Source organism: Gavia stellata, chromosome 30 (genome assembly GCF_030936135.1).
Source record: "Gavia stellata isolate bGavSte3 chromosome 30, bGavSte3.hap2, whole genome shotgun sequence".
Classification (NCBI taxonomy): domain Eukaryota; kingdom Metazoa; phylum Chordata; class Aves; order Gaviiformes; family Gaviidae; genus Gavia; species Gavia stellata.
Genome location: NC_082623.1, coordinates 1627220 through 1651649, shown reverse-complemented (window position 1 = coordinate 1651649; position 24430 = coordinate 1627220). Strand labels below are relative to the sequence as shown.

General features: G+C 54.3%; 1 protein-coding gene across 1 annotated transcript; it reads right to left on the bottom strand.

The window, feature by feature from the left end:
• Positions 1 to 18: 18 nt before the first annotated feature.
• On the bottom strand, positions 19 to 19489 carry LMOD1 (leiomodin 1). The gene is made up of 4 exons (XM_059831342.1): positions 19229 to 19489; positions 2280 to 2654; positions 975 to 2180; positions 19 to 45 (listed from the first exon to the last, which is right to left on the bottom strand). The coding sequence occupies exons 1-4, from the start codon at positions 19487 to 19489 to the stop codon at positions 19 to 21; spliced, it is 1869 nt and encodes a 622-aa protein (XP_059687325.1).
• Positions 19490 to 24430: the final 4941 nt, after the last annotated feature.

Genomic DNA, 24430 nt, shown 5'->3' with positions numbered 1-24430 from the left:
GGAAAGCCGTCCCGCTCCCTACTGCAGCAGCTTCGGTACCTCCACCTGCCGGAGAAGACACCCCGTTACTGGGGGGAGCAGGGGGAGCAATGCAAGGGGATGCTGGAACGGCCCGGGGACCCTACGCAGACCCGCCGTGGTGGAGCTGGGCTCCTCTCTCCGTTGCTGCTGGGGACGCTCAGCGCTCGGGGGACATCTCTTCCTCTTGGCCAGGCCGGTTGTCCCCACGCTCCAGCTCGCGGGCAGCCCGGCCAGGGACACAAACCACCTGAGGCGAGTGAGATGCTTCAAGGCATCACGCTGGGAGCAGCGCTGGAGACGCAGTCCCTCCGGCCACCCGGCGCTACCGCCCACCCCCAGGGCTGCGGGCTCAGCCGCGCCAAGGCGGCAGCAAGAGCTCGGTGAGCTGCTGCCCACGGGGACCCGCTGCATGCATGCTCTTGCCCGCACGGACACTGGTCCGCGCGGGCGGTTGCGAGCCTCCCTCGCTGCGGCTAAGCGCCGCTCCTTTTCTGCATGGGGAGGTCCTGGCTTTCCATCCCTTGGGCTTACAGGTTAAAGCCGGCTTCTTCCTTGTGTCCCAAACCCTGGCGCCAAACCTGACCGCTGGAATGAGGTAGATTCCTCACCCCAGGGGCTCTGCCGAGGGATGGATCTGCCCCTTTCACGCTCTCTGCCAAGGGATGGATCTTCTCCTGCTGGATGCTCTGCCAAGGGATGGATCTGCTGACCCCATCTGCTCTGCAAGGGATGGTGCAGAAGCACGGATCTGCCCGCCCCGTGTGCTCGGCAAAGGGATGGAGCTGCCCCTGGAGTCGGGACCGCGGAGGGCCCGCTCCGTTCCCTGCACGGGGGAAGGACAGCCCTCACCTCTCCACTCCCCAAGTGACACCAGACGTGCCCTCAGATCTCAGCCCATAGGCTAACCCCGCGGGTGCTGCCCGGCGGCGACCCCACCGCGGCCCTGCACTTGCCTTCTTCAGCTGTTTGAGGTTGCTGGAGCGGATGGCTGCCAGGAGCTGGTCCCGCGAGTTCTTCTCCTGCACCGGCAGCGCCCGGTCTCCCAACTTCCTCTGTGTGGCCGGCGAGAGCGAGTTCCTCAGGTTCTCGTTGATCAGCGGTGGGGCGAGCGGAGGAGGAGGCGGGGGTGGCGCGGCGGGCGCCCCCCCTTTCTTGGGAGAGCTTTTGGGGGAAGCCTTGGGGGATGGCTGCGGGGATGGCTTGGGGGACCCCTTCGGCAGGGCTCCGGGCTTGGGCACCTCCAGGAGGTCTTTCTTCTCCCCACGCTCCTGTGCCAGTTTCTGCTCCTGGAGGCGTTTCTGCCTCTGTTTGTCCATGTTTCGGCTCAGCAGGTTGGTGACTGTCATGCGTGGTCCGGCCAGCTCGAAGTGGTAGCCCAGCTTCAGGAGCGTGGTGTTTTCCTTCAGGAGCTTGGCAATCTCCATCTCCGTCTTCCCCCCGCAGATGTGCCGCTGGTTGTGGAAACGCAGCTCCGTCAGCGTGTTGTTCTGCAGCAGCGCCCGGAAAATGGCCAGGATGCCCTTGCCCGTGATGTGGTTGGAGTCCAGGTTGATGCTCGTCAGCACCTTGTTGGACTTCAGCATGATGGCGATGGCGAAGGCCACGTGGTCGTCGGCACGGGTGTTGGCCAAGGCGAACAGCTTGACCACGGTGTTGAACTCCAGGGCCTCGGTGAAGCGCACTAGGGTCTCGTTGTTGATGCAGTCCGAGTTGTTCACGTTCACTTCGGTGACCTCGGCGTCGTTGTTCTTCACCTTCTCGATGAGCTCATCGAAAATGCTGGAGGCTTCGTCATCCTTGGCCTGATCCGGGGAGCTGCTGGCGGTGGGCTTGGAGGGGCTGCTCTCGGCCGCCGCCTTGGCCTCCTGTTTCTCCTCCGCTGCCTTTTCTGCCTGTGGCTGGGATTTCTCCTTCTCATCTGCCTTTGATTTTTTCAAAGCTGAACTCTTTTCCTCTTCTTTTTTATCTTTTTCTTTATCTTCTCCCTTCGTGTCTTTTTCTGCCTCTTTCTTTAATCCCGAACTCTTCTCTTCCTCCTTTTTGTCCTTCCCTGTGCCCTTCTTCAACGCAGAACCCTTTTCTTCTTCTTTTTTGTCCTTGCCTGAATCCTTCTTTGCTGCTGAGCCCTTCTCTTCTTCCTTTTTATCCTTCCCTGCATCCTTCTTTAACGCCGAGCTCTTATCTTCTTCCTTTTTATCCTTCCCTGTGTCCTTCTTTAACGCTGAGCTCTTCTCTTCTTCCTTTTTATCCTTCCCTGCATCCTTCTTTAACGCCGAGCTCTTCTCTTCTTCCTTTTTATCCTTCCCTGCATCCTTCTTTAACGCCGAGCTCTTATCTTCTTCCTTTTTATCCTTCCCTGCGTCCTTCTTCAACACTGAGCCCTTCTCTTCCTCCTTTTTGTCCTTCCCCAGCAGCTTTTTCTCCATGGCTTTGACTTTGTCGTTGATAGCCTTCTCCTCTTTGGTCTTGGTCTCAGCTTTAACTTTTGGGTCTGTTTTCTGAACACTTTCTTCCTTTTTAGAGTCTTTCCCCACTTTTGTATCTCGTTTCCGGGCCAGGTCTTTGGAAGGCGCTTCCTTTCCCTTTTCTTCTTCATTCTTCGCTCCCTTATTCTTCTCACTCGATCTGCTTTCCTATCAAGAGAAAAACACCAAGGCGTTACAGAGGCAGATGCCTCTGACCTCCGGACTCGCCACCCCAGCCTCATCGTCACCAACTCTGCACCTCTGTCACACGGGAGCAGCCGCGGGGCCCCGCGGGGCAGCACCGCAGCCGGGGAAGATGCGCAGGAGGATGCAGGACAGTCCGGCCTCGGGAAGGCCTTGGACTACACCTACAAGGGACGAGCTGCCCTAAAACGGGCACGATGACAGAAACGCAGCGAGAGCATCGCGCAGCGTCCCCAGGAGGCACCGGGGAGGTGCCATGGAGGAGCACGAGGACAGCTAACGCTGGTCTGGGCCGCGGCAGGGGACAGAGCCGCGGCCAGGACTCTTCAGGGAGGTAAGCGACCTGCTCCAAATCATGACGGTTTCGCCCTGAATACGGGCCAGAGTCTCCTCCAGCTCACCTGAGCGATTTACCCCCCGTCTTCGCACACTGCAGCCTGTGGCTGGGCTTTGGAAGAGGAAAGTTTAACCCAGCCGAGGTCCTGGGTCCAGGGAAGGGTTCAGCGTCCGAGTGCCCCGAATGTAGGCAGAGCCTGCAGGAACCAGGCGTGCTGAGGTCCCGCTGCAGCTCTCCAAGGCATCTCTGCTCTCCTTCTGCCTCCAGCCCCTTCCCAAAGGGCTCCAGAGGTCCGCGGGATGCCCTCCATCGTCCCCAGTGAACAGATGATAACCTAACAAGCGGCAGGATGCATCTCCCTTAGCAGGCTGTGCTGTTTGACCCCTTCCCACCGTACCTCCTAAGAGTTATCATCTTTTTAATCACCTTTTGTTATCCTCTTTTTAATCACCTTTTGTTGTCCTCTTTTTAATCACCTTTTGTTGTCTTCTTTTTAATCACCTTTTGTTGTCCTCTTTTTAATCACCTTTTTAACCAGGGGTGGATCTAGTGCCCGTACCTCTGCGAACCCCAGGTGCCTTCCCAGCTTTCCTAGATGGTTTCCAGCTGGATGCTCTGCAGCTTTGCCCGGTCCAGAGCCCAACACGCGTCCTGTGCTGGCCTGGACGCGTGTGCAAGCAGGGGAGTGTCCACAGCCGGTGGCACAGGTGACATTGCTGATCCAGCAGTCACACCCACCTCTGGGCTCTCTGAAATGGATCTCCTTTTAACGTGAGTTTGCATTTGTGAGCTCCCTGCAGAAACCCAAGGAAATGGGGACACGGCATTTATTGCTTTGTAATGCGTGATGTTCTCCCAGCACATCTTCTTTCCAATGTCCAAAGGCGTCATAGGAGGGAAGAGTGTCTCGGGGTGGTCTTGGGGAAGGATGCAGATTTTGCTGCATGCGTTGGGCAAAGCAGTGTCACTGCAGCTGGCACCCCCTTCCCCTGCCCCTGGGATCTCCCCGTCTCTCTGTGCCGAGAAGTCATGCAGCAGTGCCCCGGACCTCCTGAGCTGCTTCTTTTATCTCCGATCCAGCCAAGATGCCCGCTCATTCCTTAGTGGGCTGGCAAGTATCAGTGCTTTCATTCTGCCTGTCTCCTTGTATATTCACTCTTCAAAAGCAATTTTTGCCTTTGCTTTTATGCTTCTCACGATGCCACTGTTGTGTTCGCAGGACTTTGATACGCAGGGGGAGCTTAGTCTGGCTTTCGGCTCTCCTACGCTGACCTTCAGGCAGTGACTACATCCTCCCTGCACGCAGAGGGATGCGACCCCAAGGCTCGATGGCTATTCTCTTACAAACTACCTCTGGCAGCAAAGGATTTTCCTCTTTCCCTTTATGCTTTAGGGCCGTTTGACCATTCGCCTCTTGTCAGTCGAGCCCCCTTTTCACGTCGTTTTTGGTACCTTTGTCAAGCACCTGAAGCTCACCCTTGGCACAGCCTGTCCTGCGCATTGCCGCTGACCACAACCAGCACCGGCAGCTCCAGGACACAACAAATGCCTCATTGCAGCCTTCACCCATGGCCGATGGGGCTGGGAAGAGTCTCCCATCAGCATCGTTAGGACATGTTCTGCTTCTGCAACCAAAGTCTTTGATGGCGGCTGGGTGCACGCAGGTTTCCAGCCTGCGGGTTTTCTTATGGCACCGTATTCGCTTCCTCGTGCGCCTGGAGAGATGCAGGCACAGGACCAAGGCTTCGTTATAGCACTACAGTAAGAGCAGGGCACCGGGGCAGGATTCACCTCCCCGACCATCAGACGTGAGACACCTCCGCTCCCAACGGAGAGGAGCCAATGCTATGAACAGATAACTGAAGACAGATGAACCCCTGACATTGGGACCAAGTTTGCTGTATAGAGGAGGATCCTACCGTAAAGTCTGCATCAGGATTTGGCAATTTAAACCTCCCTCTCCCTGCTCTGCAGCCGGGGAGCATGCAGCTCCTGCCCCTCACGGCTGGCCCGGCTCTTCCCGGGTGCCTGGCTTTGGCAGCTCTGCATGCCAGCCGGCGCCGTGGGGTTTCCATCCGGAGATGAGGAGAGGGTGACATGTCGAGATACTGCTAGCTGGGAGCCCGGCCGCAGAGCCACGGTTAGGTCAGGCTCAGGTCTACAGCTGCGGGATTAATCTGGGCGTCCTCAGCTCGACCGCAGCGATGCTGGCGACCTGACAGCGACGCTGGCTGCAGGAGGAGGAGGAAGCACCAAAGCAAGGGGTTGGCAGAGCGAATGTCATCTTTGCCGGGAGGACTTCAGGACTTCAGGGAAAGGAGGAAGAAAGATGCCTCGAGGAGATGCAGCTGTGACGCTTTTACGAGCTCCCTGGATGCTCTCAGGGCTAGGACTGCACCGTGGCTTTGAACCCCCAAATCGGAGTCCAGACACCCTGGTCTGCAGCCAGGGCTGGCCGCCTCCTCCAGACGATGCCCTGGCCGTGATGTCTTCCCCAGCCCAGGGCCCCGTGGTGTCCGTGCCGGGGCAGAGCGCGGCTCTGTCTTCCCAGTGCGCAGCACTGCTGGCCCTCGGGGACTGCTTTTTTGTGGAAAGAACTGGCCTGGCCGTGAGCGGGGCAGCCGTGGGGACTGTTTGTACCTGGCGTATAAACAGATGCCATCTGGGATGAGAAAGCTGTTTATTTAGTGAAGAGATTTCTTGGCTCCCCTGCGCAGACCTAAACAGGCGACAGAAAGGCATATGCCAGACCCCTATAGAGTCCATCCGTGTGTCCACACAGCCCCTCGCTGCTGCAAACCCCAAGGACCAGGAATGGGGCTCCCAAAGGCGCCCCGGTGCCAGCACCCCCCTGTCCCGGGGGCTGCAGGGAGCAGGTGATGCCACCTCCTCCGGCACTGAGCCGGTGGCCCTTCTCACCGAGACGAGCCCTGTTCCCAGGGCTGGGATGGTGCAAGGAGGCTCAGTGACGTCCTGAAGCACCTTGGTGAAGGAAGAGCCACGTCTGCCCTGGCAGGAGGCTGGGCAGGAGGTGTGCGGGGGATGAGGACTCTGCTCTCTCGCTGTCTCCCTACACCCATGCCCAGTGGTGCCTTTCAAAGGTGTTTGGGCATGTCCCAGGTTGGAGGTTTCTTGCAGGTCCCTGTGAGAAAAGACAGTCGCCCCCCCCAGGGCTCTGCAGCCCTTTCGGGTCCACAGGCTGAGCACTCCTCGGGTCAGAGCCAGCAGCCTCATCTCCACACCGACTGCTCCAAAAAGCCTTCTCCTTCCTGGCCCGAGCCCACAACACTTGACAGTGGGGAGCCCTGAGTCTCCCCTAAGCTCCCTGGGCCCATCCGAGACCAAGCAGAGCAAAGGCTTTGGCCAGGAAGGAGCAGATCTTGGAGAAAGGGAGGAAAACCCTGGAGAGAAGGACCTGCAACATCTTCCATGCTCAGAGAAGGCAATGGATTTCTCCAAATGAGATGACACTATAGCAAAACAAGACGCATAGCAAATCCCTGCTTAGCACAGCTGCTGTGGCAAGTGCTGGGAATGTCTTGTTTTCACATCGTTAGTGCTGTTCTCACCAAAGCTTCCATCCACGGATGTGTTGCCACATGTCCAAGTGCTGTGGCATGGGGCAGGTCTGTGGAAGGAGGGCACTGGAGCCAGAGAGCAGGATGTGGAAAAGGAGCCGGCGGAAAAGGAGCCAGCTGTGCCCCCCGGCAGGGGAAAAAGGGGAAGGCGACGGATGTGCCATGACCGGCCGCGGGTGTTACTGCCACCGCGGGCAGCGTTTGTGGGATCACGTGCATCCAGCACATTTGGGATGTGCTGGAAGGATCCCATCAAAGAGCTGCAAGTTACTGCAGACTGGTAGCAAGAGGTAAGAGGTGTTCAAGCTGTTTCACTTAACGCAGAGCTGTCTAGATTGTGGCACCCCTGTCCCTGCTGGGGACGGCCCTCTGCAAGCACCCGGCTCCAGCAGCAGCAGCAGAAGGGGAGGAATCAGGAGCGAAAACTTCCAGGCAAGAAATCAGATCTGTGTTTCTAAAACCAAGGGTCACTCCTACCCATCTGCCACTACCTGCACAAGACTCTCCATCCCTTGGTGGAGACTGGGGACATCTCTAAAGCCAGGTCAGAAGCTGCTCTTGCCCCTCCTGCCTTTGCACCCGTCCGCAGGCTCTCGGTGTGTCCCACCACCGCGGCTCCGCTGCAGGTGCCAGCCCCGGGTGGTGACACCAGCCCAAGCTCTGCTCACTGGTGACAGTGCAGAAGGTCTCACCTCCGGGCTGGAAATGAAGCACGTTGCTCCAGCTCCTGGAGCTCGGCAGAGGAGCTGTGTGGCAGGACGCTGCAGAAGAGGAGAGAGAAATGCATCCTTCCCCCTGGTCTTGGAGCCCCTTGCTGTCCCCGCAGCCACCAGCGCACCCTCTCCTGCAGCCCAGGCCACCAGCCAGGCTGTCGCCTTCTGCAGCGGCCAGCACCAGCCCTGTACCCTCCCCATTGCCATCCTGAGTCCTGCCTGCTCGCTCCTCTCCGCCACACTGACATATTTACCTTGGATACCTAGAAACCAGTGCTGCTGCACCCCCTCCTGTGCCATTCCCTCTGCTGCGAGCATGATTATTAGGGGAATATTTTTACACAGCGTGTCAGACCTTTAAAAATAAGCCTAATGAAAACAGCCTGGTACTTGGCTGATTAATCACCAGTGTTTTGATGAACTGAAATGCCTTCCCGTTTCCTCTAAATAGACTAAAATGAGCATTGCCATTGCTTGTTAGCATTTGTAACCCTCAAACCCACTCAGATGTTTCCTTAAAAGGCAAAGGAGACTGGGAACTTCTTGCCTGGAATCTGAGCGTTTGCAGCACCGCTCCCGATGCTGAGCAAGGGATGGGGATGGGGCAGCCGGCCGAGCCGGGGATGGGTGGGAGCAGAGCGGAGCAGAGGGGCTGCGGAGATCTGCTGCGGGTGGTGGGGATGTGACGGTGGACCGAGGTTCTCACCTCCTGCCCTGAAAACCCCACAGCCCGTTTTGGGGTTGAAGAGCGCTGCTTGGGTGGTAGGTATCGATCTGGCTGTTTGCTCAGCGCGGGGATTGAGAGCTGGTCACCCCGCTGTGCCCATGAGCAGGTTTCTAAGCGAAAGGGGAAGACGCTGGAGAGGAGAGGAAAGGATGGGTTATCCAGGGACTCGCAAATCTGTACCCAAGCTGGAGGGAAGGGGCACTTTGTAGCCTGGCTGCTGCCGTTCTGTCAGTCCCTGGCAGAGGGGACGTATGGAACTACATTTGTAGAAGAAATGTTTTCTCTTTGGAAGGGGCCAGCTTTCACCAGCCTGCAGTTATTTTCAGAGGCATGTCCTGGGAAGAGTCCCACACGGCCCAGATTACCAGGCTGAACATACCGCCCCACCGCGCTGGCCATGTGCTCGGCTCAGCTAAAGAACAAGATGTAAGGATGGAAACCTTGGGGGGCATGTGCTGTCGAGCAGCTCCGTGATGGCTCCGGGGAGAGCTGTGCCCCATCTGGGTTCGAGGAGGGCTTGGCTGAAAGGGGGAAGCCAGAAGAGTCCAGGACAGCTCCTCAGTGAGGGTCGCTGCTGGGGGCACGGGGCACGCTGCGCCCCAAGAGGAAACGGGACTGTCAGCAGAAGACCTCAGGGCCAAACCTGCACCTGAGGTTCACGTTAAAATGGCTCCAGAAATAGTGAACTCAACCTGCAGGCTTGACATGGACTCGGTCTCTAATGTCACCTGCGGCTCTGGTGGCCTCTGGAAGCCAACTGCGAGACAGCTGAAACGACAGCATCAAGAACACAAGAGGGGAAGCCTGAGCCAGGATCAGGCCCACCCCAACCATCAGCACCGCTGGAAAATCCGGGCTTAGCTCCAGCGTGGCCGACGGCTCCAGCTGCTGCTCACTGTGGGTGGCAATGGGGACACGGGCTTCACACACACCCAAGCAGAGGGCACGGTCCTCGCCTGCGCGCAGCTATGGGGACGTCTGTTCTTGAGGGATATAGGGGGAAAACATGGAGCAAAGCAAGAGGCAAGTGTCGGTGCCTTCAGAAACTGCCCACACGTGGAGATCGCACCTATCTAGCTAAGTCAGTTGAGCTGCACGTCCACTTGCAGGCACAAGTCTTGTGCCTACACTCTTGCAAGCACCAAGGATTTATCACCGCTTGTAACCAAACTGCCCTACACCAGTTCACAGCCCTCCTAAATGAAGATGTGGATGTCTGCTTAAGGACAACCAGACAGCTAAACTTAATGGATCCAGGAATGATTCCAGCCCCATGGGGTAATTTCTACATGTGCACTGGAGCCCACCGGAGCCCATGAGTCTTCTTTCGACTCACTGCCTCCCTCCTCTCCAGCAACTCCACTGGCAGAGCCGTTTCGGGGTGCTGGCTGCCTGGCACATGGCTTTTATCACCAACAGAGACTCTCGACCTAGAGCCATGCTCCTTGCAAAGCAACCAGAATCCCTCCAGAGCTGTAGGACTGAGGGATAACGTCCAGGCCAAGAGACTGTCCCTTTCTCCCAGCCTCTGCTGGGATAATAAAGTCCTCCTGCAGCCAACAGGACATTTTCCAGTTCATCTCTTGGCAGGGCATGGCTTAGGCAAGAGGGACCCACCAGCAAAGCTCCATCAGTCCCATGCAAATCCTGAGTGATGGAGGGGCTTTTGGAGGTGGGAGGGTCGGGAGGTGGGGAAGCCCCAGGGACGAGGGGAGACCTCTGAGAGACAGCTCACCAAAAACTGTTGGTCAGCTGAGGGCTCCCAGAAGGGAAGGAAGCTGGGGTTGGTTATTTGAAGCAGGGGGTTTAGGCGTAAATATGGATTCATAACTGATGAGCCAATCTACTTGAGGGGTTTCAGTCTGTCCTACGCATGCTACCGAGTCCTACAAAGGTCTCCAGAGCCACCAAAAGCCTCTGAGATCAAACCAACATAATATCGGGCATCTGCATCATTGTCTGAAGACACCTACCTCGTTGCTTGCGCTCTAAAGGAGCCCCAACGTCCCCTCCGTCCTGCCCAGCTACCCCAAATCCAGGCCAAAGGCTCTGAGCAAGGCACCAGCATCCCACCACCCCTCAGTGTGACTGTGGGCAAAGGGGGCTGAGGCGGCTGGGCACAAGCCACGTGAGAGCTTCCAGGGGACAGGGATGTCCCCCAAGACTGTCCCATTGCACAGAGAAGTCCCTTGAGGTGGCCAGTGGGCAAAGGCAGGTTGTTTTGCACTTGACGTTCCTGCGTATTTGGGTACCCGTTGCCATTATGCTCTAGGCATGTGGGAGGGTTTCTGGAGCCAAGCTAAACCACAACAAGCTGGCCAAGCTGCTCCTTTCCTCCATTCCTTGGCCAATTTTGAGTAACCCAGGGACAACTCAGAGCCAAGGACATTCCTGGAAAAAATGCTGTGTCCTTGGCTGAGTCCTGGGAGCTACTAAACCTGGACTGAAGAGACCACTGGAGGAAGCGGGACCGCAAGGCTTCTGCTGACCCTGCTCGCCCAGGACAGCCAAGTCCGGATCTACAGGACACCCATCCCACTCACAAGGGAATCTGGCGTTGCTCTACCTGCAGCAGTGTCAGAGCAACCCTCCCGGTCCTTATCTACCTTATCGTGGGCTGGTGTCTTGAGATACTCTGCTCGTACTCCCCATACGCCACGTAAAGCTCTGTCCCCGACGGGCTCCCTGGCAGGACCATTCCCAGGCAGCAAACAGTTTCTCTCTTGGCACATTTGGATTCTTTTGGCATGAAGCAAGGGTGAAAGGACCTCAGCTTCCAGCACTGGAACACATGCAGACCTAGCATGACCCCCCAGGCCATGCTCTATGTGGTAATGCCCAGAGCGATGTAAACAACTTCTTGCCCTGTCCCGACTCTGTTATTTTAACAAGGAACTCAGTTATTCCCCTTTCTTTCTGCTCAGACCTTTCTGACCCCAAATATCACTGTCTCTTTGCACTTCCCAGGCCAATGTTTTTAAAAACATCCTCCTTCTGAGATGCAGTGCTGTTCTCCAGAGACTGGACAACTTCTGGCCCTGACTTTTGTCTTGCTTTGCCTTCATTGCTGAATTAAGGCCGATAACAAATGTTTCAACTGGGTTTCCTTTAATAGAATAGCTCCAGCCCTTCCACAGTGACATGCAGCCATTTTCCAGAAAGCCCTTAAAGCCACTGGATATGCTGCAAATGGAAAATTTTGCTTCTCTAACAAAATCTGTTTTTATAAGTTGGGGTTTTTCTCTTCTACGCGTTGTATTCCCAGCCCCTTCTCCAGGCACTGCCACAGCTGAACTGGATATTCCCAAGATGAGACGTTTTCTCTGATCACCTCCTCTTCGGCAGAGGTTGCAAAACGTGAACGTCAGCGATTCACACCACGGCCACCTCAAAGCTGGATTTCTGCCCAGCGCACTTTCTGTGGGCAGCACACAAAGAGCGTTCCTCAGATTTTTAGGAACAGAAGAACTGCAATTTAGCCCTAGCAAGTCTTAAATCCTCTCTCCTGCCCTTAGCGTCATGGGGGCTGGATGCTCGAGACGCAGGACCCTGGCTCCCAGCCTCCTGGGACTACATGGAAAGCATCTCCAAGCCCCTTGCTGGTGCAGGTATCCCATCAGCCAGCCCATGGGACCGGCACAGACGCCCCACGGCATCACCGGTGCCTGTGGGAGGATGAATCAAGGTCTTTGAAGTAGGTGAGATGAGCCCCAGCCCCAGGTGCCTACCTGCCAAAATCAAAGAGCTGCTTTGCTGGTCAAAAGCCTTAAATAGCTTATGAGAAACAGCAGCACTGGCTCCTTGGGCTCCGACACCACGTGGCAGCTGTAGCCCAGAACACAGCACTTAATGAGATAAAGCAGGGCATGCCAGGAGTCATGATCTCTAGTTCTTAGAAACTGAAGATCTTCCCTGAAAGGAAGCAAACTGCAGCTCCCTTTCTGCTGCTGGCAGCTCTCATGGCTGCGCGGGTGCTGGTTCCCGTGTCGGACGTGTCTGCTTTCTGCCACGGTCCCCCTGTCAGGAGGCAGGAGCTTGGAGCCCTCGGCAGCATCTGGCAGGTCTCGGTGTGAATCCTGACCCAAATATCGTGTCTCAGCCCTGGGCTACTCAACCCAACATCAATGGGCTGTAGGCACCAGAACACCTCTGTGACCCTGAGCTGTCACTTCCCCTGTTGCCTTTCTGCAGCTCTTGCTGCTGTCTGTTTTCAACCTTGTTTGCACAACGCTCTGGGCAGAGGAAAGGACCGAGCAGGACTCATGTCACTTCACGCTGTGGCTGGTCCACCGTCGTTGCCACCGTCCATGCCATGACTTCAAAACAAGTGCCCTGATACCTTCTCCTCTGCAAAGTGAGATCCTCTCACTTCGCCATGCTGCGATTCCCACCACGGCAAGGGGTGGGCTTGAGTGACGCGACCGGTTAATCCCAGCGTCCTGCTGGGAGCTGAGTCACCGAGACCATTTTAGCATGCAAATGATGTCATAACGCTGCGAAAGAAAGCGATACGTAAAGGATCCCAGCTCTTTTCCTCCTCTGTATGTCTATTTATCAGCTCAACATAAACAGATAATAAACCTCCCTGTCTGTGGCAGCTTGGCCCATATAAGCTAAACACTCCAAGCATTGCCATGGATTTTTCTGCATCCCAGTTGTGGTTCATGTAAATATAGAACTCAGCTTTTTACTCGTTTTTTTCAGACTGACTAGAAATTCAGCTTTTTTTCCTGCTTGTGCCCTTAGATGGACCGTGTATCTCCCAGACAGAGAGTGTGCCTTTGGCGTGAGCTACAAGTCGCTGGGAACGCTTTGTGCTGCCACTCGCCCTGGTCACAGCAAAATAAAGTTTCTGCCATCGTGGCCCAGCAGCGTTACAAAAACACCGATCCGGCCATGCCGTTCCTTCTCACCGCATTTGTTCAGAAATGCAGTTCAAACCTGGGTGCGTTTCCACCTCACTTGCCTCAGCTGTTCTCTACACTGCAGATTCTTCAGTTATCTGTCATTGCGCCGTTCCTGCCTCTCTTTTCGCCTTGGAGGTCTGTTTTATCGTCTGTTGCTAGCTGACAGCTCTCGCTTCTGGTGCTTGTCCCCGTTACAGGGTTGGTACGTTTTCAGAAATGAAGAATGAAACATCCGAGTGCAGACAATGGCAGTTTTCATTTCTGAACAACGAAAGGCGACAAATAAAAGGGCTCTCCTGGATGGGCTGTTCTGCAGCAGGCTGGAGAGGCCACAAAGCCGAGACCATCTGTGGCCTCCTTTCAGGACCAAAGAGGAATGACTCAATACCTCTGGTTTCTTTCAAAATTTTGGATATCCCTGGCTATCGTCCGCGGGAGCAACGCAAAGCCCGGGGAGCCACCAGCTCCATTCCCACTCTGTGTTTTGGTGGAAGGACCCACACCTTTGTCCCTTGCCCACCCCAGGGTGAGCTGGGTGCTGCTGGAGAAGCACCAAGAGAAAGGATGCCCCAATGTCACCCACCCCTTACACCTCTTTTGGAAGCCAGGAGCTGGGCAGAACAACATGTTCTGGTGAGGGAAAAGCAGGCACCCAGACCGCTAGAGACCTGCCCAGGACATGGTTAAAAGAAAGGCAAGCGCTGGGAATTGGTGAAGACTTTTGGAAGAGAGAAGGAACAATCTTGGCATATCGACAGAACTGGCTGATAAACAGAACAGCCGAGTTTAAATACATATGTGTTAGTCACAGACTGGTAAGATGCTTAAAGAATGATACAACCGCTTCTTTTCCCTCATTTACCATTTCCCTCGAGTCTGCCCCAACTATTTAAAAGTGGAGCTTGTTTTCTCTCCAGATATTTTCATGAAAAGATCACAAGCCTTGAGTAGTAATAAGAAATTCAAATACGAACTTGTTTTTCCGTGGGTTTATTGGTAGAGATCTTCACTTTTCATGGTATCTCCCTCCACATATAGCCACCAGTAACTGGATTGAATACCACCCAGCAGCGAGCGCCAAGCCTACACGCACCCCCCCAGAAAGTTAGAAAGGAAGGCAGGACTTTTTACAAGACCTTCCCAAGGAGTTTTGTAATCCTTATCCATGGCAATAGGACCTGCTGCCCTCTGGCATCTGCATCCTTCAAATATGCGGCATTTGGATTAAGTAAACTCCTTCTGAGGTCACTGCTTTTCCCTCTGCATCAAAACCCGGCCATGAGGAACGGCGTCCCACCACTCGCTGTCAGCTGTATGCAGCCTACAGCGAAGAGTGCTTGGGGACGCAAGGATGTCCCCAGGAGCACCGGGCCAGGCAAAGCAGCCTGCAGGGATAAGGATGCACGGACCTGGAACAGGAGGGTGTCTTGTCTGAGCAGGAGTGCGTGTGGGGAGTGGGACATCCGAGAGGAAGGGGAAAGGTGTTGGAAGACACTTTCCTGAGCCACCTCACCTTCTCCTGTGGGAAGGGTGTTCGGCCTTCAGGAGACAAAAATAGAGGGACCATTCGCACTGCGCACAGCCAGCCCCTGTGCACATCTGCCCTGGCATCCAATGTCTCCCATTCAAAACCTTCTCCTCCAAGAAACCAGTCCCTAGGCTTGCGTGGAAAGAGACATCCACCATGTGTGCAAGCATCTTACTAAAAGAAGTGGTTTTGTGGCCCTGGAATGAATCCCCTCCATCAGTAGGATAATGCCCCCACATGCAATTTCCCTGCATTTTCCCAGCCATCCCTGCTTGAAGCAGCACGAAATCAGTGCAGCCCCATTGGGAAGCAGGACTGGGGACTCTGATGGGACTGGGACAGCCAGGTGTCCTCTCCTTACAGGTGAAGTTGAGGGAGGGAGGCTCCATCCGTTCCCAGGGAAGGTGGTGGTGCTGGAGAAGGAGAGCACAAAGAGGGGCTGCCTACATCACCAGGTGCTCAGTGTTTTGGAGCCTCCGGGGCCCTGCGGTGAGGCCAGGCGGGAATCCAAGGAGAGCCCAGAACAGCAGCAGGTGCATTTTGTGGCATGCTTTGAAAAGTAAAACCTTCTGCTATGGATATGGCAACTGCTAAGGAGCGCTCGTCCGCCACACCACCTGGTCCCAGGCACGCGCGGCTCACACGGAGCGGTGGTCCTTCCCACGCGGTAGCTCTTCTCAGCCAGGTACCTCCCGGCAAAGGTGCCCCTGAGGGGGTTTAGGAGTGCCCGAATGCCAATGGGAAAGATGGGGGTATCTCCAGGGTCCGTATCATAGGGCTGTATGCATAGGTACATGCTTTTTAAAGATGATGTCACCAACAGCAGAGGAAGAATTGGACAAAACCAGAGTAGCTCTCCCAAAACCCATCTCCTCATGCAGCTCAGCTGTCAGAGAAACCCATCCCGCAGAGACACCCGCATTGAGCCCCTGTCCCCCGGCACAAACAGCTTTTCCTCTTCTAAAGAGAAATCCCAGGCACAATACAAAGACTTCAAGTGACAGCAAGGCAGCTGTGTTCCCAGGTAAACCACCCTTCAGTTAATGCCACTGCTTCAACTTTACAGCATGTTTCTAGCCCAGATTTCTCTCTCATTATGTCTTTGCCCACTACAGTAAAGAGCCACGAGCTATTAGAAATCACCCCTTCATTTATCTACTTGTGAATATTAGTTTAACTTAGGCTCCCTCGATACACAGACCTACAAGAAGGCTTTGTTGAGCGCATCTGAAGAGAGGCACTGTCCCAAGCCCCACTGCTGAACTGGGGGTATACTTTTACTTGCTAGCAATACAAAAGGAAGATTAATTAATTAATGCATCACCAAGATGTGAATTTGGCTTCCCAGCACGGAGGAGTTAGGGCAAAGCTCACATCTATTTTGGGCTGTTTATAAACTGCTTCCTAGTTACCCAAGTTTGCCCTTTTCATCACTAAGAAGACGTGCTATTATGTAGTTACAATATTTCTAAATATACCCACTCCTCCCAATATTTAGAAGGGAATGGGGGTGCCTGGAGCCAGTCCAAGAATAGAGCAATGACTGCAAGAAGAACTGTGAGATGGGCAGAAACTGAACCTTTCCCTTTAAAATACCTTATTTTGCACTTTGGAGAAGTTCCTGCACATCCCAGCTAACAGACAACACCCCACCAGCAACTGCACAAAGAGGGGGCAGAGGAGGGAGGGAAAAATGGGAGGGAGAAGGAAAAATAGGTGGGGAGACAGGAGAGCAGCAGCTTGGGTCAGCGTGCTGCCGGCCCCACGCGGATGCTGCCCCGGCCCCGGTCCTGGCAGGCTGCGGGGAGCTGGAGCGGCCGTCGCACCGTGAGGGCTGTGACCCTGTCACACCTCCCGGCTTTGCAAAATGAGTTTTAGCACTGACGATACAGCCCAAGGCACCTCTGCGGTGCTGGACTAGGAACTCCCTAATATTTTCTCTCCTCAGTGCCTTCGTGCAAAGCAACTACAGACCTATAAACTCTCTGTAGTTCAAGGACAAGAATCTAACCTCCTGTCCCTCCCTTCTGAAGAGACATCACAGACGCAGGGTAACATCTTCCAGATGTTCAGAGGGCCAGTCCCACTGGAAGGACCTCCCGTTCCTTCCCTGCCCTCGTGCCCGCGCTTCCCTCCCATGCTCACGCGTCTGCTTCTCGCTCGCAAAGGTTTTGCTCGATGCGTTTAATCAGGGATGCTGCGCGCTGCGTGGGTCGGTGATGCAGTGTTGGGAGCCGCCAAGGGAGAGGCAGGGACAGGCGTGGCGGGGGCGATGCCTGCGCTCGGCCGGGGGAATGCCATCCCCCGTGGGTGTGCGGCCACAACGCCTGCGTTGGCAGGCACAAGTGCTTCCCTGCCCGCTGCAACGTGAAATCCACTGATACGAGAGAGGGATTTGTCATCACAGGCCTCGGTCCTCTGAGCAGCCGGGTGAGAGCTCGGGAGCCGCCTGGGATGCTCCAGATGGCTCCGTGTTCTCACTCCATCCTGCAGCAAAACACAGCCCTGCAGCTTCCTCGGATGGAGGGAACTGTCGGCTTCCTGGGCTGGTTTCTGCGATTGCTTCTGCGGTCCAACGATCCCAACCCATCCCATCCCACCCCGTCCCATCCCATCCCATCCCATCCTCATGCCCCATGGTGGAGCAATGGCCCTGCTCCACCACCGGCATGGGCTGACCTGCCAGTGCTGCGAGCTGGCATTTTCTAGGTGCTAATCCCAGGTCCTAACAATGCCAAGGAGGAAGGGGTGGAGGATATTTTTTTCTTGGCCTCCAGGGATTGAAATAGAAGAAGAAAGTCAGTTCTGCCATATCCAGTTACTGCAATACAATCTAACTGGGCCAGTTTCACTGACAAATTTGACCGGCAGCCAACTTGCTTTGTCTTCCACAGCCCGAAGCTGCTGAAGTTCAAAGGAGAGCACAACGAGAGCTTTTCTCAGGACCTCGGTCGCTGCTCTCCCCGCCAGCCCGAGCTGTACGCCCCCTCCCGCGGCGTCTCTCCTCCCCGTGCCATCCCTTGTCACCATCCCGAGTCCTCCCGCAGCACGCAGACACACACGCGCTCTCAGGCATCTTCCAAATAACGTAGTGTTTAACCAGACAATTTCTCGGCTCTCTTTTTCCGAAAAACGCTAATTTCCTCCCTTCCTCCTGATCATGGACACTTCCCTATCCCAATTCCCAGTCGACTCCTCATCTTCTCATGGTTAAAAAAAAAATAGCATCACTAGTGAGGCCGAACGCAAGAGTCCCCCCTGCCTGAAAAAGCAGCTTTTTCAGTGTCAGCTCTCAGTGCTGGCTGCAAGCTGGGATCACCTGCAAACCAGTGCAAAGCCCTGCGGCGTCACTGGGATAACTGGTCCCACATAACAGCATTTCTCTTTCCAGGCAGATTTCTCCTGCAGCACCTGCAGTTCCTCACCACGGGGAAATTTTCCATCAGGCCACTGGTGGGAAAATAAACCCAGCGCTCTCGTGGCGAGAGACACGGTGCTTTCTGTCCCCCCTGCCCACACCAAACGCCACATATAGAAGGTGAAGGCTGCGAGTGCCTCATCCTCACAGCCAGAGGAAAGCTCCCTGGGAGGCACAAGCCTTTGCTTGGAGAGGAGTGGGGGGAACTGTTTAACCCCTTGTTCAGGTCTCCAAAATAAACCTTCATTTATTTCTCCTATAGCTGCAATTTTCATCTTTTTCTCCCTGTTTTCTTCCAGGCCCCGGTCAGGAGAGGACCCTCTTATAATAAACTCTGTACACACCCATAAAGACCTATTTCCAAGTGCTCATGGGCTAGTTAGACCTTGGTTACTCAGCCTCTGCTCTGCTTACGCTGCTGATACTCCTTAGTCCTGTCCCATCCCAGCAGATGTGAATCCAGCCTGGGACATGAAATCTGCCCGTGACTACACAGACAAATAGCAGAAGAGTCTCCTTCTTTCACTGCCTGGCTCAGCCTGCCGTGAAAAACTAGGGAAACCAAATGCTTCCCAGCCTCCCACGCACGAAGCACATACCAAATATTCTTAGTGCAGAGGTTAATAAATGTTACAGAGAAGTGGGATTGGCTCCCACGAAGGCAAGGCACAAAAAGACGAGAGGGACTGGCACGAAGCTTTCTAGCTCAAAGCAAGCTGTTAAAGGATTTGCCAGGTGAAAAGAAGGAGATAAATGTACCCAAATCAAAATAAAAGAATGAATTTTAACTGAACAATACACACGAAACAAACAGCTTGGGGCAAAACCTGCTTCTTGGGGTGATTTCCACAAAGCAGCAAACTTTTTATTCCACAAGAACCAGAGATTGTTTGAGCTTTTCCACAAGAGCAACTGAAGGGACTGAGAGTCCAGAGATCTCTAAAGGAGAAAACAGGAGGAAAAAGAAACGCAGCCTGTGGGAGATCGCTGTCACTGCACCAGCCCCTCCAGCCGCCTTCTGCTCCCAGCCCTGCCAAAGGATGTCAGAGCAGAGGCAGAGAGAAAATCCCTGGCACCAGCACAGGTTTTGGCTTTGCGAGTAACACCGGGATTTCACAAAATACCCTCTTCCCTCCCAGAGCGCCTGGACCAGCTCCCTGCCTCATTCCTCTGGTCCCTACACGACAGCTATTGCTCCTTAGCAAGCACAGCACGCCTTTCTTGGGGTTCACGTTTTCCATCTCGTCCCCTAAAACACCCCAGCGGAGTTCACAGGTATGCCCCTGCATTTCTCACAGAAACAGCTCAAGCGTGGGGAGATGTGACTTACGTCTATCGAGTGTTCCCTCTGAATAAGTTTCCTGGTCTCCTTCTCGCAGTGATTGAGCATTGTGTCGCAGTTTTGCGGGCCAGGTGGGGAATTTTCTGTTTGGTTTTTCTGACTGAGCTCCAGAGGGATGCTTCCATCTGGATCCACCACATCCAGCTCCTTTTCCAGCTCTTCCATCTCTTCTGGAGACAGAGTAGACAACAAACTGTCAATATCTGGATCTTCACTAACTTGTCGCCGATATTTGGCCACTTTGGACATCTTGGCTCGTTGGCGAGACACGGTTGCGGTTGTGTGTGGTACCCGAGGAAGGAGAAAAAAAAAGAAGCCGAAGCTCCAACACTGCTTCCCCCAGCAGCAGCAGCAGGTGCTGAAGTGTTAAATCTCAGCAGCTCTCAATCCCTGCGGCCCGGGATATAGTAGTTATAAAGAGGGGACACCCCTCGGTCCAAGAGTTGGCCAATAACAGGATCCAGCCGTGATTTCGGGTGCTGGGAAGCCAATGGAGCCCAGCGGGAGGCGGGGAATGGTGCTATCAGAGGAGCCTGAAACCCGAGGACATTCCAGGGAACCATGCAGAGCTGCATGACCAAATTTAGTCCGGAGCATTTAGCCTTTTAAAGGCAATGGGCCAACCTAGTGAGAAAACACGCAAAAATGCACAAGCTGGCAGGCTGGGGATCTGGGGGGCGGGGGAGGCAGATCCCTAGCATGTGCCCATCGGTGCCGGAGGGCTAATAAAGAGGTCAGCGTGGCTCCGAAGATACGAAGACACGGGGCGTCTCCTCCGATATAGGAGGGGAGAGTTTCTGCTGCGACAGTGACAGCTCTTGGCTGAAATCGGCAATAAAGCGCCCACCCCAGAAAAAGTTTTCATCTTCATCCCGCCGCTCTCCAGGATCTGTGCGTTGTTTTTTTTTCCCTTCGGGAAAGAGGTGGTGGGTGGTTATGTTGCTGGTGCAGACTGGTTTCTCTATGAAGGATGTGCAAAGCCCAGCGCCTTTGAAGCGGGGAGGAAGCAGGCAGTGAATGACAGCCCAGCCCAGCGCCTGCTTCTCGCTCTGCAAAGTCTGACCCCGGCACCGTCCCTGGGTCGCTTTATCAGACCTTCTGCTGATTCCCTGTCCTCTGCCGGGGTCTTTCTGCAGCTGCTCTTCATCACAACACTCCCATTTCCCCTCGCCAAGCCCCAGAGACATCCCTCCTTCTGCACAGACTAAACTCCTGAGTCTTTCCTGCTTCTGGTTCAGGCAGTGCCCTAAGTCTGGGCTTTGGTTGGAGGCACCTACTTTCCACCAACCTAATCCATAAAGCAGCTTACTGGCACCTGCAAATTCTCCCAGAGGGACAGAGGCAGATAGGCTCTTCTCTCCAAATTTCAAGGCAACTTTACCCCATGCACAGCATATTGTACCCATTCGTTAGGCTGCCAACTTCATCCTTTTTTCTTCATCCTTTTATCATCCTCCTAATATTTACTGCCTGCTCTCAGGCCTCTCTCTTTGCTAAGTCCAGCCCTTCGGTCTCCTTCAGTAGAAAAAGCTCTTGTAAGATTTTCCTCGTCAGCCTAATTACCTTCTCTGCCATCTCCCTGGCTCAGCTCCCATCCAGAGCAGAGGTACAGGGTGCTCCAGGTGAGTCTCCCAATGTCTTGTGTTGCAAACCAGACATTCCCCATCTTGACGGGAAATGCACATTCTTGTTGCATTCTAGGATTTCATTTATCTCCAGAATCACAGCGCCCAGCTCCTGCTCATAGCCTTCCTATGATTCACCAGCACGGCTGAGATTTTTTCCAGATTGTAGAAGAAACTGTTGGTTTTAGTTTCCAAGTGCATAACCTTAAACATTGCCACGTTGAATTTCATCCCAGTTCACCCCATCACTTCTATCTCCCTGGAATCATGACCCTCGTCTTGGTGCTCACTTGCACCAAGGACTAGGAGAGACATGGCCATCCCCTTCACCTTCTTCTGGTCTCAGCCCAGCCAGACTCTTCTCCTTCCCTCACCCCGAAACTGCCATGGCTGCAACAGCACTGAAGGCAACAGGACCCAGAGTGAATTTAGCGTATTGGTGTCCATTTGGTGCCCTCTTTGCCTGCAGAAGCCAAAGGATTGCTTTGCTCGTTCCACCTTACTACGGCCCTGGACCTCTCTAACGTGCTGTCTGGTTGCTTTTCAGGAGACACAGTTCAAAAGGTTTTAACACCGTGTCTTCTGGAAAAGAAGTCTGAGTTAACAGAGTCTGGGGATGGAAGGAATGGCCAAATGCTGGTATTTCTACACGGTGCCGCTGTGCTCAGTCACTAAGTGCTTGTAAGAGGTCAGTAACAAACTGGAAGCTCAGTTCCCAACTGGAGAGGGCACGAAAGGTAGTGAGGAATCATAGCTACGTGTGTCCCTCTTCCAGGAAAGATCCAAGCTTTCTCGGGTGTGCCACCCCTGGCTCCAGGGACAGGGTACGTGGACAGCCCCAAGGACAATTTGCAATGCTAAAACAGAGAAAGAACCTTTCCACTGGTGAGTAAAACCTAGAATTGTCTTTCTGTCTGTCTGCCGTTCCTTCATGGCTCTTTCCTGTGTTGTAAATTGGTTTTCAACAGAATAAAATCACTATCGACGCTTTGGTAAGGTCTCTATTTTGTTGTTCCTGAATCTTGACTCCTGTGATGAGAAGCATGGACATCGAGTTCCATAAGAAGCTGTAAATGTGACCTGGGAGGCTCCAAGTTTCTCCTGAAGCATCATACATCCATACCCGATTTGGGAGCACACGTCTGCCGGGCTCTCCTGCACTGAGCTGCAGAGCTGGCTATGCAGAGGTGACACAGAGTCAGTTTTGCAGAGAAATATTCCTTCATTAGCAGAAAAGCCGGGAGAAAAGCAGGGGCCACCCTAAACTTGTCGTGGTTTATAGTGGATGGTCTTACTGCAATTTATCTTGGCTGTCACACGTCTCTTTTTAAGCCGGGATATTAGCATAGCTCTGACTGCACCATATTCCGCAGAGTTCGCAGTGCTGTAAGAAAGAAAACACTAGAAAGAAAATCTAGTGTTTTCACCCCAGAATAAGAGGAGCTTTGGGCATGTCTGCACTGGCTGCTCTTTCACAGGCCACCAGCAACTGGGACCGGGGACGTGTGCGGGGACTCTCGGGCCTCGCTCCGCGGCCGGCTCCAGCCACCACAGGCTTGACGCCAGCCCTTTGAAGCTGTGCCAGTCAGGAGAGTGCGGTGCGGTACGGTACGGTGCGGTTTGGCGCAGAGGAGCTCCCAGCAGCTCTGAATCTCCACCGAGGCTCTGTCAGTCTCCACATTTATCAGGATCCCCATCACCATAGCAACTGAGCACCTCGGAGGCACTAATGAATATTTCTGCACAACACTCCTTTGAAACACAGCAACATGATTAGCCACGACTTAGAGATGAGGAACTGAGACAGAGTCAGATTAAGTACCTTTTCCAGGCACACGTACAGGGCCTCTGGCAGAGCTGGGAAAGCTTTCCGTGCCCCCATCTCTTGTGCCACCACCTAGGACTGTCCGTCATCCTTTATTTTTTCCTATTAGCTGATAAAGGACAACTAAAAATTGGATGGAGTCCTCTAATCTGTTTTATTTCCCTTTCCTTCAGAGCCTGCAGAAGGAAAGGTTAAACGCACTGATCTTTTTTCCATTTTATAAGATGTTTCTTGAGAAAGCAAGTGACATCTCCCTGCCCGGCTGTGACATGCAGCTGCTCTGGAACATGTTGGTCCCGTGGCCAGCGAGAGAAACCGCTTCTCTCCCAAAACGAACTGCAACTTCACCCAAAACCTTCCTCCACAAAACACCTGCTCACGCGAGAGCGAGGGAAGCGTGGAGAAGACATTATATATATGAAAGGAACCGGCTCCTGGCTGCAGGGAAATTCAGAAAACACTAAAAAGCCCTTGAGCGCCTTCCAGCAGCCTGTCCAGGGGTGCCACCAGTGACGCCGGCCACTGCAACTCAAGCACCACACGGGCTTGGCAGGGAGTTTCACAAGCTCTCCCACAGCTTGTGAAAGGGATGACCGGAATGATCGTTCAGCCTGATATAATTAACCTGCCACTCACCAGGGGAAGGGATAAGGGCTCTGGCAAGAAATTGCCGCCCTGAGGAGCGTTGGACCAGTGTGAGACCAGTCACCGCAGTAGCGGCGGACACGAGAGCGGAGAGGACTGTTCCCAGGCTCAACCAGGCTGCAGCGCCTAGGATGAGGCTGAGATTTTCCACTCTTCCCAACTCCCCTCCTTGCCAAAGCAGAAGCCAGAATACCACCTTCTGGTAATCTCCTTTACTGCATCTCCCTCTGCTCCCATCCTGCCTTAAGTAAGGACAAACACGCCATCGCTGCAGTCGGACAGTGAAGGCTTACATTTACAAGGAATCTTTTAAAGCCTTTGAAAAGAGCAAATTAAAGCAGGTGGAGCATTTTGGCTCCTTTCCATTGCTTCAGCCCATGATTTATTAGAACAATTAAGTACCTCGGTGCACAATCTGCATCGCCTGTTGCAACCGAATGATTTACTGCCCTTACAAGAGAGCGCAGTGTGTAATGTTAAATTAGGAGTGTGAAAAGAATACGGAATTTACAACTTAGAGCGCTTGCAAACATGTGGGGAAAGGCTTTCGGGGCTTTGCAGGCTGCCCTGGCATTCACTGCCAGCACGGGGACTAATTCTCCGGTTTGCAGCTCTGCCTTCCCAGCCTCCCGGGAGAACGGCCCTCTCGCAAGCACCGTCTCTTGAGGGGGACCTCAAAGCCCAGCTCTTGCCCACGCTGCAGGAACGTCCCCAGGGCCACCTCAAGGTCAGCCCAGCTGATTCAGCAGCGCCAGGAGCGAGGTGGGCACCGCTCCCGAATCTCTCAGTAGCTCCGGTGGGATGGACGCCCTCAGTGCCTGCGCTGACCCCTCTGTCACCAGGCAGGCCTCCTCCTCCAGTTCAGCTGGGTACCGCCAGGCCTCTTCCCCGCTTCCAGGGCGCGCTCACCATCTTCTTTTTTTTTGTAATGGTTGGACTTGATGATCTCACAGGTCTTTTCCAACCTTAGTGATTCTGCTGGGTGCCTTTACAGGCAGGTCAGCTGCCCGAAGTCTCAAGGGTCGGCAGAGCTGACCCCTGCCCCTCAGATTTGCTCAGGCTTTTACCTGATAAGTAGCAGGCGCTACTTATCAG

Excerpts from the sequence above, each read along its gene's own strand:
- LMOD1 (XM_059831342.1), bottom strand. The coding sequence starts at position 19,489 with ATGTCCAAAGTGGCCAAATATCGGCGACAAGTTAGTGAAGATCCAGAT. Across the intron at positions 2,655-19,228 it reads AGAGGGAACACTCGATAGAC|GAAAGCAGATCGAGTGAGAA; the intron begins GTAAGTCACATC and ends TTCTCTTGATAG. Across the intron at positions 2,181-2,279 it reads GCTCGGCGTTAAAGAAGGAT|GATGCAGGGAAGGATAAAAA; the intron begins GCAGGGAAGGAT and ends GCGTTAAAGAAG.